This window comes from Cataglyphis hispanica, chromosome 12 (genome assembly GCF_021464435.1).
Source record: "Cataglyphis hispanica isolate Lineage 1 chromosome 12, ULB_Chis1_1.0, whole genome shotgun sequence".
Lineage (NCBI taxonomy): Eukaryota > Metazoa > Arthropoda > Insecta > Hymenoptera > Formicidae > Cataglyphis > Cataglyphis hispanica.
Window position 1 is genome coordinate 2,914,040 of NC_065965.1, and position 19,031 is coordinate 2,933,070.

The 19,031-nt window shown below is 28.6% G+C and overlaps 4 protein-coding genes across 5 annotated transcripts; all 4 read right to left on the reverse strand.

Moving 5' to 3' along the window:
* Positions 1–1,201: 1,201 nt before the first annotated feature.
* Positions 1,202–4,263, reverse strand: LOC126853302 (zinc finger protein 512B-like). Of its 2 annotated transcripts, none has more exons than XM_050598912.1 (4): positions 4,198–4,263; positions 3,332–3,402; positions 3,000–3,232; positions 1,202–1,823 (listed from the first exon to the last, which is right to left on the reverse strand). In XM_050598912.1, the coding sequence occupies exons 1-4, from the start codon at positions 4,213–4,215 to the stop codon at positions 1,504–1,506; spliced, it is 642 nt and encodes a 213-aa protein (XP_050454869.1). In that variant the 5' UTR covers positions 4,216–4,263; the 3' UTR covers positions 1,202–1,503. The 2 variants fall into 2 exon arrangements, with proteins under 2 accessions (XP_050454869.1, XP_050454870.1); XM_050598913.1 differs by having other exon boundaries at positions 3,000–3,196; positions 4,198–4,260.
* Positions 4,264–6,574: 2,311 nt separating this feature from the next.
* Positions 6,575–10,936, reverse strand: LOC126853287 (uncharacterized). Its single transcript, XM_050598892.1, has 6 exons — positions 10,916–10,936; positions 8,218–8,298; positions 7,726–7,959; positions 7,397–7,593; positions 7,032–7,269; positions 6,575–6,846 (listed from the first exon to the last, which is right to left on the reverse strand). The coding sequence occupies exons 1-6, from the start codon at positions 10,919–10,921 to the stop codon at positions 6,754–6,756; spliced, it is 849 nt and encodes a 282-aa protein (XP_050454849.1). The 5' UTR covers positions 10,922–10,936; the 3' UTR covers positions 6,575–6,753.
* A 1,754-nt stretch (positions 10,937–12,690) lies between these two features.
* On the reverse strand, positions 12,691–14,225 carry LOC126853292 (antifreeze protein Maxi-like). Its single transcript, XM_050598898.1, has 5 exons — positions 14,193–14,225; positions 13,713–13,946; positions 13,412–13,608; positions 13,083–13,320; positions 12,691–12,913 (listed from the first exon to the last, which is right to left on the reverse strand). Exons 1-5 carry the CDS (start codon positions 14,208–14,210, stop codon positions 12,827–12,829), a joined length of 774 nt encoding a protein of 257 aa, XP_050454855.1. The 5' UTR covers positions 14,211–14,225; the 3' UTR covers positions 12,691–12,826.
* Positions 14,226–14,676: 451 nt separating this feature from the next.
* LOC126853265 (uncharacterized) lies at positions 14,677–18,328 on the reverse strand. The gene is made up of 4 exons (XM_050598858.1): positions 18,300–18,328; positions 16,607–17,906; positions 15,937–16,398; positions 14,677–15,597 (listed from the first exon to the last, which is right to left on the reverse strand). The coding sequence occupies exons 1-4, from the start codon at positions 18,303–18,305 to the stop codon at positions 15,029–15,031; spliced, it is 2,337 nt and encodes a 778-aa protein (XP_050454815.1). The 5' UTR covers positions 18,306–18,328; the 3' UTR covers positions 14,677–15,028.
* Between the last annotated feature and the right edge of the window lie 703 nt (positions 18,329–19,031).

The window sequence follows — 19,031 nt, forward strand, 5'->3', positions numbered from 1 at the left end:
TAACATTTTTTTATATAAAATACCGATTAAATTGTCAAATTTTGCAAATTAAAGGATTGAAATATAATTTATACTTTGAGAAAGATATTTTGAAACAATTATTCCCCAAACATAAATGTTCGACATTTTTAAATCTATAATAAAAAATTGAATATGATAAAACGACATAAAAATATAAAATAAATACTTTTGCACATTTAATTTAATCGAGCTCCGAAGAGAAATGAAATTGCTTGCTTAGTGAGCTGTGACCACTTCCGAAGAATCAAAATTAAATTGCAACTCATATAACAATTAATCACATGCGAGTTATTTAAAGACATAGTTGTAAAACATATTAAGGACATATTATAAAATATTTCTAGAAATCTTTGATTAATCTGACGCTTCAATTAATCGCTAATTTAAATCGTCTTTATAATCTCATATGATAACATGTCTGCGGAAATTACGCGGAAATGAAAGGAAGTGAACGTCCACATAATGCGCGTAAAATACATTATACATCATAGTGTAGCTATATACAAATCTATTATATACAAACTCTCAATAACTTTCTATATAACTTTTTAAACTAAATATGACAACAACAAAATTGGCACAAAATTATTAAAACATTTTGCAGATTATTTATACGTTAAAAAACATAGTACAATTGGAAATAGAAGATGATTTCTCGTGTAAAAATAAATCAAAAATTAAAAATAAAATTTTTGTGTATGAAACATTTTTTTTCAAAAAAAAATTATTTTTTTTTTATTTTCATAAAGAATGTTTTTCTTTAATTTTTAGAGAATTAATATGTATATCAAAATTAATGAAGATAAAAATTAAAAATAAATAGTACTTAGTATTTCTTCATTTACATTTACAATTTTATTAATTTCTAATGATATTTTTTTAAAGGTAAATAAAATCATATTAAGAATTAGAATATATATATTTTTAGAGAAAAGAAAACGTATAAATATTATTTTACATACTTTTATGTAATAATAATCGATTTTTTTATAATAAAGAATGCAATAGTTTTATGGGAAGAAAACGCGCATAAAAAAAAAGAAGAAAAATATAAAGTTTAAAATTTCAAAATTTTTTATTTGTTTCTATTATTAATTAATTTTATTATTATATAATACATCTCTAATTTAACAAATGTATACTACAATATAAATAATATATTACAGATAATACAAAAAAATTTTCTTTATTAAATAAGATTGTTATTTGGCAACAAATAAACAACGCATATATACATCTCTTAACAACTATAATAAAATTAGCGCTATAAGAAAACACGTACGAAAAAAATAAACATTGATCTCTGGTATTATCAACAACGACGAATCTCTTGTTTGGCAGTATCTATAACTCAAGAGAAAATAATCATGGCAACTTGCTACAGCATCACATTCAATGTCGACTGGCTTCATGAATATGCTTCACAAAACAAAAATTATTCATATCTCTCTAAAATCTCATCTAATTGTTATAGCACTTTCTTTAATATACTCGACGACGGCGATATTTCCTCGTTCTCCGATGGAAAATATGTTTGTAAACTGGTATATGAATCGGATATGGTGCCTCTATTGGAACAGGCACGTGCTTTTCTATAGTTACTGGCATCAGCTTTTCCACGGGCACTGGTATGATTTTCTCTATCGGATATGGCACCTTCTTCTCGACCGGAATCGCGATGGTTTTCATGACCGGTACAGGGATAGGCTGTGCGACTGGAACTTGAACCGGATAGGGCTGAGCAACAGTTACTGCTACTGGATGAGGCACGGGAATTGCCACCGGCTGTGCCACTGGAACTCCTATTTTTCCAAAACAAATAATAATTTACTACATTTAATAATAATGATTTTTTCCTTGGTCTCTTGAGTATCGGAGTTGTTAGGGAAAAAGTCAATATTATTAAGAAAAGAAATAGTTTCTTTCAGTTTGTTACATTTATGATAAACCATAAATGAGAGTTCTACATTCATAGAAAATTAATTCCTACCATTTCTCAAAGAACAAATGTTATATCGATTTTAATTGACTAATATATAATAGAGAATGGCAAACAAGTAAATTACTTTTTATGCGACAATATTAGTTAAGTTATCAAAGAATGTTTTTTTTATTATACAATAACTGACAAAGCGTGACTCAATTATAATATAATCTTTTTTTATGCTTTTAATAAAGTAATAATTGATATAATATTATCTAATATGTTTTTTTTTCTTTATTCCGTTATTTTTTTCTCTAAGGATATATATAATGTATGTATATACTTTAATAATAAATACCAATTTAAAATTAAATAAAAAAAATTTAAGCAAATTTTTAAAAAAATTTGCATTGCATGAGCTTACAATTAAAAAAATTGGAAAGTGCACTATGAAGTTTAAAACTAGTTACATAGCAAAGTTTTGTTATATATTTTAGCGTTCAAACGGAACTTCTCTTTTGCGTGTCGACTAACTAAGATTTTTCTCGCAGATACTACTCTCTCTCTCTCTCTCTCTCTCTCTCTCTCTCTCTCTCTCTCTCTTTCACAGATGATTTAAAATGCAGAATTAAGTATTCGATATGATGCATTTCCTTGTTCCGTTTTTTTAATGAGTTTTTATTTCTCATTTTTTAATGAGAGCTTTTATTCATTGTATAAATTGCTGTCTATCATAAATATTGATTATAACAATCTATTATCTCTAATAAAATTATATTATTTGCATTCAATTTTTATATAAAATTAACAAAACTTTTATATATATTTTATGCTGATTATGTATTAAATAGCATTATTAATGATACAAAAATTCCTTGTTTGTCTTATATCAATATGATATTAATCAATTATTATCTTAATATTGTATGTATGTTTGTGCTAATTAGAAAACAAAATTTTAATTAGTTATTTTTTAGTATTTTAAATAATTTATTATTTGTTTAAAATATTTTATTATTTAATTTATTTTATACTATAATTCGTAGAATCTTACCAATGTTCTTTACGATTGGCACTACCAATGGTTTCGTAACTTCTACATGTTCGCTGATCGATATAGGTTGAGAGAATGTATGAACATTCCCCATATTTAATTTTTGGTCTAATTCTGCGTGAAAATCACCGCTATTTTCGAAAGAGGAAAACGGTCTAAAAGATGAGAGATCTTGATGAATCTGTGCGTTATTGATGCTGGAATCATAATTTGTAGCTCCATAATTAGACACTCTATAAAGATATAATAATTAATAACAATATAATGAGACGTGCAATTTTTAGGATATAATAATTGCAAATATCAAATCTTTTTATTACGCTTTTATTTACCCATGCCATCCAGAATCACTTCCTCTAAAAGTAGCAAACGTTGTTTTTGTTACTAAACATATGACGAGCACCTGTATGAAGAGAAAATAATTGAATTAATATCTTTTTATTTTAATCAATTTCTATTTGCAATATAACATCAATTTTTTGCAGATTAGTAAAATAAAAAATCGTAAAAAATAACAAATTAAACAAATTTTTTGTTTATTAATACAAAAGTTTTAACAATAAAAAAACGTGATACAGTTATCTATTTTTTCATAAAAAAAAACAGTAATTGGAATACATAAATGGATATTATAAAAATAGATTTTAAATAACATTTTCTTTCCCCGAGATTCTTTATCAATATTATTTCTTATTTTTAAAAATTCCATTTATATATAGATAAATATATATATTTTTTATATAATGTTTTATTATATATTAAAAACTTATAAAATAAACTTTTCGAGATATAGATGATACAAATTTAAGTATATCACTTCTTTTTCCACCATTACTTCAAGTCTCTCAATAACTTATGATAAATATGTGAGCGAAGTAGAAAAACGTGACAAACACATCTTTATTCACGAGTAAACATTTAGGTAGAAACATCCGTCAAGATATTCTTTCCTTTCTTCGACGATATGTTGAACTTGAATCATCACTTGCCGCCATCGAGATATCCGATATCTACAAAGCGCTACCGTTGTATCAAAGGAAAGTATGGAAATATCGACAATCACTTTCGCCTATTGTTTGCCGTAAAGCCGGAACTCGTGCGCGAGCCGGGCGGACGCGCCATGAATCTCCGCTTCCGCGATTCCCACGCGCACCCCGTTCCGGACGCGGGCGAACCTTATCCGTCTTTTTCTACTTACTGAGGACAGACGGTGCATTTTTCAGAACACGTCGCGATGAGATATGAGCGTGAACGAGACAACGAATGGAATACTGCGGATTGATACAACGATGGACCGTCCGTTTTTATATATGACGCTTTCTCCCTCTCCCCTACTCATCCGGAGAGACGAGTCCAAGAGAGATGTCTCTCGTGGAAACTAGTCTCGTATGCCCGTACATATATTCGATTAACGAATCAGAAACTCTACTTGAGCTTACTAGATCGAAACTTGACATTAAATCCAGTCGACCGAAGTAAGATCATGTTTTTCTGATCCGATCGCAAACTACATCGGATGCTGTGAAACATTGTACCAGTGATCCTCAATCGGACTGCTGCAAAATTTTGACATCATAACTAAAAGAAATGACTAATAAATATTATTATAATTCAAATAAATATTATTATAATAATTTATTTTTATTATATAATACAATGATTAAAGAAAGTAAATACATTGTATATATTAAATATGCAACATATGACATCTTGTCATTTACTAAGAGATATTAATAACTAGTATCGTCTGACTTTTACGCAAATATATACTATTAAAAAAATCAGGTTGAAGCTAAATTCCAGTGAGAGTGGCTCGTGCACGCAATAATGAAGGAAAGTAAATAAAACTGGGTGAAGGAGAAGCTAACAAAAACACTGCGGAAAAACAAAAAAAAAGTACAATTGATGAAAGTATTATCCGGTTTAGTGTGAAAGGAGCTCGATCGTTAAAACGGCAGCATCTTCTCTATCTGCCGCAATAACAAGAATCCAGAACGGATGATCGATTTCGTTTAACAATAATCACAATGCTCATTGAGCGATGCCTGAAGGTCGTGTGATCATCCAAACATTTTCTTCGATTTTAATAGTTTAAATGCTTTCGCGATGTACGTAAGCAACTCTCTTTTCTCATCACTTAATCTATCATGAAATTTTTAAAATAATTATATATCGTTCAAGACAATCATATATTTATATCAGTTGTACAGTTTAAGTTAAAAAATAAAAAATAAAAACATTCATACATTTCTCTGAAGCAAATATCACCTTTTGCATCATAATTATAATTTAGATCATAATATAAACATATACATATATATTGCATCTTTATATCGGCTAGATATGTTCGCATAAAGTATGAACTTATCTAGAAAGTTCTTGTTATATAGAATTATATACATACTATGTATATAATATTGCCTATATATTATTATTAGTTATAATAAATTAATTAATAATATTAATTTGCTATCCATCATAATATCGATTTCATAATGTGTATGCACGTAATAAATATCTTTAAAAATTTTTTTAGAAACTATTTTTAAAAGCTATTTAATATTTTCATTTGAGTAATGTTTATGTTCCATATTCGATGGTGAAAGCAACATGTCCAAGCGGACTTGACGACCATACGCTTAACATTAAAAAAAGTTATTAAAATACGCAATCTCTGTGATGATAGCCTTTCAACATATAGAATTGTAGCAAACTCGAGAGAAATGTATTTCAATTATTTTTGTTTTTAAAAAAACAAAGAATATATTTTTATTGACACTGCAAGCAAGTAGAACGCTGATTGAAATTTAGATCCTGATATAATATCATTTAACTTATGTTGGACTTATTTTTATTTGCCTGTTTTTTCTGGAATTGTCATTGATACTATGAGAATGTACTCATCTATTTTTTCAATGCCAAAAATTCGAGAAATAATAGTTTATTATTCTAAACGAAGAAGAAACGATAGAAAATATACAGCAGACCGAAGGACACGGAAAGAGTGTGACTTTGATTGAACGACTTTCTTTCGCCGTAATAGCATGTAGTCTATAAAACTATGGCAGCACCATAAGGATGACAGCCAACGCGTGAAAGAAAGAAAACTGTGAATAACTAAGAAAGAAAGAGGCGAGTGAAAGGATCTAGATATGCTCTCCCGATGTGTGCACTCGTAGATTTGACGAGGAGGAGTACGCCCAGAGATACTTGAGATGTGGCAGGATGCAATATGTGGATACTTGATTTCAACGTCACGTTCTACATAACCGAACACTTTATTTTCCATTGTCCAGCCAATTCTTTCGGAAATGATACCGAAAGAATTTTCACTATTCGTTTCCTATATAGAGGAGATACATTCTCAGTGATGGAATAAATTAGAAATTTGAAAAGCAAATCTAAGCGAATCTTTTTGTGCAATTTGAGATATTTTAAAAACTAAAATAATGACAGTAAATTACATAAATTAATAAGCACAATTTAATATAAGTATTTATTTATTGCTGAATACTGATAAAAACAAATAATTTGAAAAATTAAGTAAATTGATTGATTACATTCAATTCATAAAATAAACCGTGTAAATAATTTTTATTGATGAAAAATCTTTATGCCTAATAATCTTACAAGATAGAGAGAGAGAATATATTTATAAAACTATAAGTGCTTTTTCATGTATATACCACCACCATAAATGTATAACATATGTCTGTATTAATATATGCAAAATGTAATATGTTATAAAATAATTTTAACCCCAAGGATGATGAACTGGTTTTTGTAAACTTGCTTGCTGAACCGCTGTTGCTATTGCATTTTCTTTTGCAGCTAATATATTCTTTTCCTGTTAAATTTATAATCACGCATAATAATATTACGAATAAATATTAATAATTTCTAACAAATAATATAATTATATAAAATTTTTAAATTTAATTTTATATTTTAATTTAATTTGATATATAATATTTTTAAAAAATATTATATTATTCAAAAAATTTAATAAAAAAGAGCATTTTATGATAATACCTTAGCTTCCTGTTCGCTCTGGCTAATCTGTTTATCAACCTCCTGTTTTTGTAATTCCGCGGCAGTTTCAGCTGCGTTTCTTTGGATCGCCGCAGCTGCGGCGGCTTCTCTAGCTGCTGCTACTCTTTGCGCGGCTGCTACAGCTCCTTTTAAAGTTGCTAATCTCTGTTGAAGCGCCACAAGTTGTCGAGCGCTGGCTTTAGCTTCGGCCTCGGCATGTTGAGAAATTTTTTGAGATCTATATAAAAGAATATAAAATTATAATATAAGATAAACGCAATTAATATAATTTTATCTATGGGAATATCTGAGACTTAATGAAAAGAACAGAATAATGTGAGTAAATTAATAATACAATTACATACCTGGCAGCAGCTTCTCTCGCTGCTACCTCCTTTGATAAAGCAACTTTCTGCTGAAACAATGCAGCTGCCTTCGCTTCCGCAACTTTATGCTGGGCCAAAACAACATTGTTATTAGCTTCTTTTGCTTGCTGAATCGCTTTTAGAACTTCAGAAGGATATGCGATGCTGGGCGTGCCAGGTACCGGATCCTTCAACGCCTGTCATGCAAATAAATAAAAAATGCGTTTTTTTAATTTTGTGTGTACATATTAAATAATTACATGATACGTACAAATATTATATTATATTATATTATATATCGTTACACAACTAGTAATAAATGCATATACCTGAAGTGCTACGTTGTGGCCAGCTTGAACTTGAACCTGCGAGAGCGCAACATCTGGAGTACTCAATGGATTCCAAGCTGAAGGCGCAAAATTCGTGGGAGCCCACGACGCAGAACCGAATGCTGGCACAATCCCAAATAAATCAGGAGACCCAAAAAATGCCACCCCGCGTTTTTGCTTTTTCAAATCCGATTTTAACTCTACCACAGTGGCAACGGCAGATAGGAGTACGATCTACAAATAAAAATTTGATTTTTATTTTTATTTCTTTAAATATAAATTAACTTTATGAAAGAAATTAATAATTTTAACTCTAAAATCTTATACGTTTTTCTTTCTCTCTGTCCTTTTCTTTTTTCCAAAGCTTGGATTATAACAACAGTTTTAAAAATATAAAACTTTAGTTATTACAATACATATATATATATTGCAAAATGAAAAACGTAAAAACTTGTGCTTGACAAAGCAAAAAATTTTGAAACGTTTTATTACCGTTACTAGAGTCTTCATCTTGTACGGAATATTGTTGATGATACTGAATCTTTCAGGATAGGCTCCTGATATATATACAACCTGTGATACGAGAGAGAATGCTACAGCGTTTCTGAGATTCACATCAAAATTAATTAAAATTATTAAAAGAGTAGGTTAAAATTTCATATAATAGAAGATGGAATTATAGGTTCTTATTATCTAATGACAATTTTTTGAAAGATATATACATTCACTAAATCACTTATGGCCTGGAAATTGATGGACAAAGATCATATCTTGTCCTCGATATCAGGAAGTAGTTATCTAATAGTGAGTATGTAGCAAGCACTTCCGCTACCTTAAACATAGATGTTAGATAAATTTAGTTAATAGATATTGAGAGGACTTTCAATCTTCTTGATAAGTATTGTCTACATTTGTTGTTCCATGAAAGTGAAACTAGAATATGGGTAATTATAAAATATTTTTATTTTTATTTTATATATGACATAAATAAATCATTTTTCTCTTTATAAAAAGAAATATATTATATTAAAAATGGAAAATGTACATTGATTAAATAAATACATTGATTAAATATGTATTTTAATTAGCAAAGGGTATCAAAATAAAATTATAAAATATGTTTAAATAAAGAAAAAAAAAGAAAAAATTATGTTATATAATTATAATATAAATAATAAAGTTATAATAAAGTTATAATAAAATAAAAAAGAAATAATGCTAATAAAAAATAATAAAGAAATATAATAGTAATATACTAAAGTAATAAAAACAGAATGACATATTTAAATTTATTTTTAACATTTATAATAAATTTAACATAAATTATGTGTTCAGTTTTATATTCTTAAATTTTACTTAACACATATTTGATTTAGAAACTATTATTTTAAATAAATTTTATATGTGTTTTTTAATTATGTTTATACAAAAAAATATAAAAATATAAAAAATATTAAGTTTTACAATTTTTATTTTTGAAATTTAAAAAAATGTATGTTGACTTTAAGCGAAAATATCTGAAGCATAGATGATAGCAAATTGTGTTACCTTGATTCTTGCTTCTTAATTATCTTTACCTCGATATTTTGCTTCGATGTTGCTTCTGCTATGTTTCTACCTCGATATTCAGTGATCTTTATGAGGAAAAATAGAAAAATGAGAGCAATTTATCGAATTATACGTCCAGAGTAAATAACATTCTAAAAGATTGTGGTATTTTTATGCTACTATAGAGATAATATTTTAAAATAATGCAAGAATAATGCATTGCACATCCTTTTAGAAAAAAAGAAAGAGATAAATAAAAAATTTTGAATATCGGTTTCCTTCAAGTTTCACCTCTTGTGTTTTAAGGATCTCTCTCAAATTTTAAAGATCTTTAAAAAAAAAATTGTGGTATAAATTTTAGAAATTGACATTAACTATACATGACGTATTGGGATTTTTGCTTCTGCATCGCTGTGGAAAACTAATTCTATAATAATAATTCACCTTTTATATCATACTCGAATCAAGACAAGATACTATGATCTAATTCAACTATCGTATATAAATATTGTATATAGTAAAAAATTTATATATATAAACAATAAACTGCAAACAAAAATTTTATATGCATGTTTACTAAATGGCATCTCTATTTGTGTGTGCAAACTTTTAGTTATAAAAACATATAAGCTTATTGCAATTTCAAATATATCCATTCTTAAAAAAGACATGTTAAATCGATACTTGCAAGTATTGTTGCTTCTTTTCCTCGATGTTGATTGGTTATTTCAACATTACTTCATATTAATAAAAATCTGTCATGGCTGCGTATTTGACAATTCAAATATTATATATATATATATAATTTTGATTTAATTGACTTTGAAAAAACAGATAAAACATTAGTTATATTATTATATATATTATTATATTACATGTAACTAATTTTATAATAGTTATATGTATTTTATAATAGATGCGTGCCCTAATCGCGTGCCCTACTCGCGTGCCCTAATATAATGTATCGTAGACTGCTTCCGTTGGGCCAGTTGGACTTACCTATCGTTGATCCTGGCCATATTAATTCTGGCTACGTCTAGCCAGAAATATAGCTTTGATCCCCTATCAATGAAGGAAAAAAATTCCTTCCGTTGCCGGCTAATTATTGTCGCCGGGCTACACGAGCATAATTTTATGCTCATTTATGACATGACAGTTTGTCATGCATCGTTTCGATAAATTGCAAAACTTGATATATGAATTATTTGACTGAAAGTCAAATTATTCAAATTAAATGACACATAAATGTTTTATTAATTTATTTTAATATAAATTACACATTATAAATATTATATTCTAATATAAGATTAAGTATTATTACTTCAAACAATGATTAAATTTAATTAAACTTGGCATTAGATTGACTAAAGTAAAATTATATTAAAACGATGCGTGACAAACTGTCTAAGCTTTCATTGCTACGATAATAAAGATGGATGGGCTATGAAAAATTATGACAAAATTGGCGCAACATCACACAATAATTATCAATATTTCATATAAGAAATAAAGTTATTAGCGTCTTCTACATTAAATAAATTAAATAAAATTTTTATTTAAAAAAATATGAAATATTTTTTCAATTTTGTTTTAATTTATATTTTAAATTATATTGTAAATTATATTTAAATAATATATACACTGGCATTGATGCGCAACAGCGGAGATTTGGTCTTGAGCCTACGTTGTCTGCAACACACAAATATAAAATTCAAATTACAGCAACGTTCAAAATAATTATTAATATTTCAAAAAATTATTATTGTGCGCATTGAATTTTATATCCGATGCGTATAATAAGAAGGTATATAAATATGAAATAATTTTATAAATTCTAAAAAAGAAAACTATTTTAAATAAAAACTTTTATATTATGAGTCTCTCGTGTTTAAATTATTCAAACAATGATTGAATCGAATTAATGCGTGTACGGGATTTATAATAATTAATATAAAAATAATAATACTCACCCTTGGGTTGCTCCGCCGGTGCAGGATGCCTCTCCTAGGCCTCCTCCTCCTCTCAGGTTGATTCACACGCGCGATATTTTAAACGGCACTCCCGCACTTTTATTAAACGATACTTCCGCACTTGTACGCGCGATAGTTTGAACGACACTCCCGCACTTTCAAACTTCGGCATGATCAACTTCATTTCACATAAAAATCGTACTGCGAGTCGACTACTGTATTGCTCGAGCGTTGCTATATGAATGATAACAAGGCTATAAGTCGTAAGACGTTACCAACAGCGCGCTAATGTTTACATCGCCAAGGCCGAATACAATGTTATTGTTTTCGCTGCTGAAAATATGTTGAGGTACTATGGCGTCTATACGGTGTCGAATATTAAATAATACAAGTATTTTAAATTATATATTGATTATTTAATAAACGATTAATATATCATGGAGCTTATTATTATATTAATCATTATTTGAACCTGCGATTTGACTATTTTGTTACGCGTTCTCAAGCCGAATCATATTTAAATTATCAAAAAATCAAATAACGATAAAATATGAAATATAATTAAAAATCAAGTATTTTTAAAGAAGTAATTATTGTTTATAAAGAAAAAAAGAGAGAGAAAGATCATGATAAAACAATAATTTACAATTTTGATTCTAATCATTTCGATTCTTGATTAAAACGTCACGCAAAATACGCGCTTCGGAATTTATCCATTATAATATAATTACGTATTATTCAAAATTTAAAGTGTGTGAAGATAATTAATTATTTATGATATCAAATTATTTCCCGATATTTATCGCTATCACGTTAAGTAGAGAAATTTGATGGAGCGTCTCGCGTTCTACTTCCTTACTGTTCGAGTATCGCCGTGAGAATAATAAAGTTGTAAACAATAACACGTTATCAAGCGCACTAATGTTTACGTCGTATATCATGTTTTGTTTTGATTATTCGTTGCTGAAATATTTTTCATACTATGACATATATATAAACGGAATATTAAATTATACATGTATTTTAAATTATAAATCAATTATTAAATTATCAATTTATATATTACGCAGTTTATCAAATCGATACTGATAATATCATTACCTCTTTTTCGCGATGCTAATTGGTTATCTTGACGATACACTGAACATTACCTTATATCAATAAAAGCTTGTCATAACTGAGCGATACATTTGATAGTTTAAACATTAAGTGGGTGTGTAATTTTTATTTATTTTGAAACTTATTTTGAAAAAACGGAAAATTAGAATTAATATGTAAGTAATTGTATACACATACACATAAAATAAATGGCGCGCGCGTAACGCGCATTTATAGTATTCTAGTAAAACACATATTAATATATTGCTATATTAGAAAAGTTTAAATAATTTAAAAAATGAGTAAAAGGTTATTGATTAAAATGAAATAAACGGTTTATTAACTTTTATTGGTAAAACAATTATTTATTATGCATAATAATTACAAAATATTCATATGCCTGTGTAGTTGTCTCTTATTGTACCGCCACCATAAATGTATTTTCTTATATTGATATGCACAAGATATATATAACAAAGTAATTTTTAATTCCAAGGATAATATTTTTGTAAATTTGCTTGGTGAACCGCAGCTGCTATTGCATTTTCTTTTGCAGCTAATATATCTCTTTCCTGTAATCAAACATATAATTATATTAGGAGTGTTGGATTTATATTTATAAAATAAAAAATAATATAATAATACTTTTATAAAATAAGATATATATAAAAAAATGTATTTTAAAATTTATATATATATATATATATATATATATATATATATATATATATATATCATTACCTTAGCTTCCTGTTCACTCTGGTTAATTTGTTTATCAACATCTTGTTTTTGCAGTTCCGCAGCAGTTGCAGCTGCGTTTCTTTGAATCGCCACGGCTGCAGCGGCTTCTCTTGCTGCCGCTACTCTCTGCGCAGCTGCTGCAGCCCCTTTCAGGGTTGCTAATCTCTGTTGCAGCGCTACAAGTTGCCGAGCGTTGGCTTTAGCTTCGGCTTCAACGTGTTGGAAAATTTCTTGTGACCTGCATAAAATATAATAGTGTAAGATAAAAATGTTACAGCTTGTGGGAATATGCCACACAACGAAAAATAAAATAAAATAATTATTCTTACCTTGCGGCAGCTTCCCTTGCTGCTGCCTCCTTTGCTAATGCAATTTTCTGCTGAATCGCCGCAGCTTGCTTCACTTCCGCCACTTTGTACTGGGCCGTAGCAACATTATTGTTCGCGTCTTTTGCCTGTTGAATTGCTCTCAGAATTTCCGGCGAATATGCGATACTGGGAGTACTAGGCGCCGGATTCTTCAAAGCCTATCATGAAAATTAATAGCTAATATATTTTTCAAGATTTGAATACGATTGTATGTCTTGCGTTATTATGCAACGACATGCAAATACATGAAAAATGCTCATACCTGAAGTGCCACATTATGCGTGGCTTGAGCTTGAATTTGAGCGAGAGCTATGTCTGGATTGCTCGATGGATTCCAGGCTGAAACCGCAAAATTCAAGGGAGCCCATGGTGCAGGACCGAATGCTGGCACGGTCCCAAAGAAATCAGGCGATCCAATAAATGTCGCACCGCGCTTTTGCTTTTTAGCATCTGATTTTAGCTCTACCACAGATGCAATAGCAAATAAAAGCACGATCTATAAATAAATATTTATTTAATTTTTACTCATTAAAAAAACATACATTTATTTTTATAAAAAATTTTTCCAAATAATTTGTTTTAAAATGTGTCTTAAAAATTTCTCCGCAGCTTGCGTTATAAGTACAAATTAGTTATAAATTAGTTATATATATATATTTTTTTTTTTATTTGTTATAATACATGAGATTTAAAATATTTTATAATATTTAGATGTAGCAGAATCAAAAATGAATAAAGTTACCTTTACCAAGGCCTTCATCTTGCAAAGAATATTGCTGATGATACTGAACCTTTCATGATAGCTCTCCGGTATATATACAACTTATGATACGCGAGAGAATGCTTTTGCGTCTCTGGGATAATCGCAGAATCAATTAAGATTATTATAGGTGCGCGTAAAAGAAAGATGTCTAATAATAATTTTTTTGGAAAATACGTATATGCTATACAATCATTGCACATGAGAGGGAAGGACTCTTACAATCTGGAAATCGATGAACAAAGATCATATCTCGTTTTTGAATTCAGGAAGTAATTATCCATTGATGAGTATACAGCAAATACTTCCGTTATTTTCATAGATATTAGATAAATCTATTGTATTTAACTGATATTGTGCGAAAGATTTTTCTATTTTTTTAATAAATACTATGTATGTTTATATACATAGATAAAGCATTTATTTTTAATATTTTAATATATAAACATAAATAATAAAGATTTTAATTAATTTTATAACACTAATTATATAATTTTAATTAATTTGTAATAATTGATTTCTTATGAAATAAATTAATGATACATATATATGTGTGTAAATTAATTGTAAAAAAATATTGTAATTAGAGAAAACAAAATATATATAAAATAAAATTACAATACGTTTTAAAAACATAGAAGTATGATAATTATTGTATAAATTAATGAAATAATAGCAGTAATTATACATTAACAAATGTTTGATGTATAAAATATTTGATCTTCTCCAACAAAATACAAAAATCTAGATTTTCACATTCCATATGTATCTCAGCTTATTTCTCAGCTTAATATTTGATTACATCATCGCTTAGATTGTTAGATCTCTCTAAATTCCTGCATTTGTGAGAAAATTTGGCCTCCGTAAGAAAAAACTATATTGCTTGGATTTGACAATTGCTTCACATTCGATTTAATCACTTCCTCGGGCAAATATTTAGCTGATTTCCGAGTATTTATCAAAAAGGAATCTTTATTTTCGAGAGCAAGTTTGCTACCAATTTTAGGATTTTTAAATTTGTAATACTTATTGTTAGCAGCACGAATATAACTGTCTTCTTTTTTAATAGGCGTTTCAATCGCAACAGCTTTAGTTTTCGACTGCTTAGAAAACTCTTCGATCTCGGGATTCTTGTATCCAAACAATTCTTTATGAATCACTTTCGGCTTCTTTTTAACAAAAATATCTGAACTATAAGCTGCGTTATCTTTATAACCTGCTTGCTTTGGTATTTTGCGATTCTTACGGGACACCCGGGGTGCTTGACTTGTCGATTCTTCAAATTGCTCGTGATTTATATGAAACCGATTATTATTTTTTTGTTGTTTAGAAGATATCGGATTATTATAGCTATCTATTTCTGGCACTTCTTTCACATGCACATATTCTGTAAGTAAAAACATTAAAGTCAATATAACTATTTTATTATAGGAATTGAGTGTATTGATTTATTAATCACAAATTAAAAAATGTAATTTTATATAAAAATCTCTTTTTTTAAAAAGATAAAAGAATTTATGTCTGTATAATTTTTCATCAATTAATAATATTTTATTATTTTAAAATTGCACAGGAGTAAAATCATTTTATGAGCAAAACAAAATTTAATATGTAATATTTGATTAAATATTAAAATATGTAATATTTGATTAAATAATATCAGATAAAAAAATTATAAGTAATTTTAGATTTATCTTAGATTATACTACTTGTAAATTCTACTTACTGTGTTTTGGAAGCTCTTCCCGATAAGATTCTTCAAATTCCTGCTCTAAATCTTTTCCGTAATATTTATATTGTTTGGGTTCCACTTCGTCAGAATTTGCATCGGCTTCTTCGCGTTGTTTAATGCTTTCTTCTTTTTCTTCATCCTCTTCTTCATACGATTCATGCGATGATTCTGGGGAATCATTGTATTCAGTATGATATTCTGATGATGGGTCTTCTTTCTCTTCATTATCGTCCGCTGAATCCTCCTTATAGCTCGAATATGGCTTATCTTCAAAGTCATCGTCATCAGTTTGTGCTTTATACTTTCCAAATCTCTCGTCATACTCTTTGAAGGGATAAGATGTCGAAGGTTTAAAATCACTTTGTGTCGGTGGCTCCTTGAAATACTTTCCCGGTTGATGCTCGGCATTATCATCTTCAGAACTATGTTCATCTTCCTTCTCTGGATTTTTATATCCTGCGGAAAATTTTTTTAATAAATATTCATTTTTAATCTATTTTTATTACATTTTAGTCTAAAATTATTAATGTATTTTTATATCTTGTTTTAAATCTTACAATTATTTTCATAAAAATTTTATTATTATCAATATTATAAGTCAATATATGTCATTTAGCTAAATTTTTTTTTTTTTAATTGATAACATTTATAAAACAGTACAAACTTTCATCCTCCCTATCATCATCCTTGTCATCATCAGATTGAGGTGTATGCGGCTCCGGATTTTTTTTATTGATAATTTCTACATCGTTTAAAATACCCTCCGTTGACACGGAAGGATGCATAATATTTTGCTGCACGTTAATAGGTTGCACATTATAACTATGTTCCTGGCCAAAGTGTAACTGTGGTTGATTATAAAGGGACTCGTAACTGCCTTGCACTTTAGGAACATTATTTGGAACTGCGTAAACTTCTACGCTGGCGCCTTTATACTGCGGAAATTGCGGACTACTGTTAGCCGTTTGAATTGGCACAATCTGACCTTGAAAGCTCGACACAGGCGACAAAAATGGTGAAAAGTTTCTCGATTGAAGAGCCATGTTGAGCTTTGGCCTAGTTCCAAAGTTAAATGCCAAATCCGATTCGGTCGGATAGTTTGCGCTTAGAAAGAACGGCTGACTCTCGGAGACGGGCAAAACTTCAGAGAAGTCCGCATTACTCTGAAATTGAATGATCGGGACTGAAATCTTCTTACCATTCACATCTACAGTAGCTTCATCTTTCTGCTTAGAGCTCTGCGTCATTTTATCCGACGATGGAGAAGCACTTGATGCCGTTGGAAAGCTCAATGTATATCCGTGTGTGTCTTTTGACAGAGGATAATTTGTTTTGTACACTGGCACTTGTACAATGGGAGATGAAGCACCGTTCTGCACATCCTGGGAGATAAGCTTACCGATACTCGCATATGAAGGATATTCAAAATCGGAGAAGCCCGAGAATTCAATAGATTTATCTTGATGGAATGCATTGGGCGAGTAAATGCCTTGCAATTTTTGATGTGATTGCGATACAGTCGGTTTGGATGCATCTAACGGTTTCTCGGTGCTCGTTGCAGTCTTGTATAAATTGGAATTGTTCAATATATTTAAATACGGAACAGACGGACTATTCTGATAATATTTAGTCTGATGAATAGGCAAAGGAACATAAGAAGAAAGCGGCTGCTTTGGTACACTGCCATATGCGTGAGAAGATTCTTGATTTGAATTGATGTAAGAAATTTTCTGTGGTTCCGGTGCCTTGGCGCTTCTATAATTAGACAATGATCTCGTGGTGATATCCTGCGGCAACGCGATTCTTGATGTAGTTCCTCTGAGTCGCTCCTGGTTATCACGAACATCATGATTGGAATTTATTGCGCGTTTTGATCTGATGGATGTTATGGATACGAAGGTGTCAGCTGAGGTTGCGATGTTTAAGGCGCAACATATTGCAGGTATATAGAAAATGTTTATAATCTGGAATATATTTACTGCATTTATTTTAAAAATTGTATTATGTATATATTTAATAAAATATCTTTATCAAAAAAAAAATAAATAAATATAGACATATAACAATTTATTAAATTAATTTGCATACATCTCAAAAATAATCAAGCGTAAAATAATATATATAAAATATGCAACGCATAATATAATAAATGATGTAAAAAATATAGCATTAGAATATTTTTCAATGTTTTTGATCTAATCATGAATCAAAAATAAAATTCATCACAAACATACGATAAATATTGTCACATAATTTAACGTAATAAATAAGCTATTATAGCTATTATATTGTAATAATATTTTAATTCACATAAACAATTATCGTTTTAAAGTTATTAAAAGAATGGAGAAACGTACCATCATAATATTCGTCTAGTAAGTACAAGCAGATACCAAAGTTCGATACTAACTGGCAACGACCAACAATCTCTCATCTTTTATATTCGATGTTTACTGATGCGAGACAATAGAATAGGACTTTTCTAAACTTAATAAAAAGCGTATCGAGAAAAACCGAGTCAAATCACCGCTTCTCCCTGATCAGTGAAACCATAATCATAATCATAAGCATGCCATTGATCTATCTTTTTATTATTAATTCATATTTCTCTCTTTATAATTTAATTGTTATTAAGAAACGTAATGCAACTGTATTAAAAAAATTAATATAAATATATAAATTTAATATAAATATATAATAAATAATTTTCTTTATTGTAAGCCTGAAAATACAAACATAATTTTATATATATATATTACACTAACTAATAGAAATTAAATTGATTGGCATATGTTAAAAAATATTTACAATTCATAATATTTATTGTACAAATTTAAGGAATAAAAATGTTTAATATTATATTTAGAATAAAAGCTATAATTGTATATATATCTTTTAAATTATATTAAAACTTTTAAAGATAATATTAGTTGCATTATTTACAAAAGAAAAGTGAGTGAAAGAGAAATTATTTCTTTGATTGTATTATAATTACACTGCATTATTCTGAGAAAACTTGAGCGAGTGTATCATAATAGTATCATGAATTAGCAGAACTCTCTCGAGAAAAATTTGTTTTTATTTCTCTG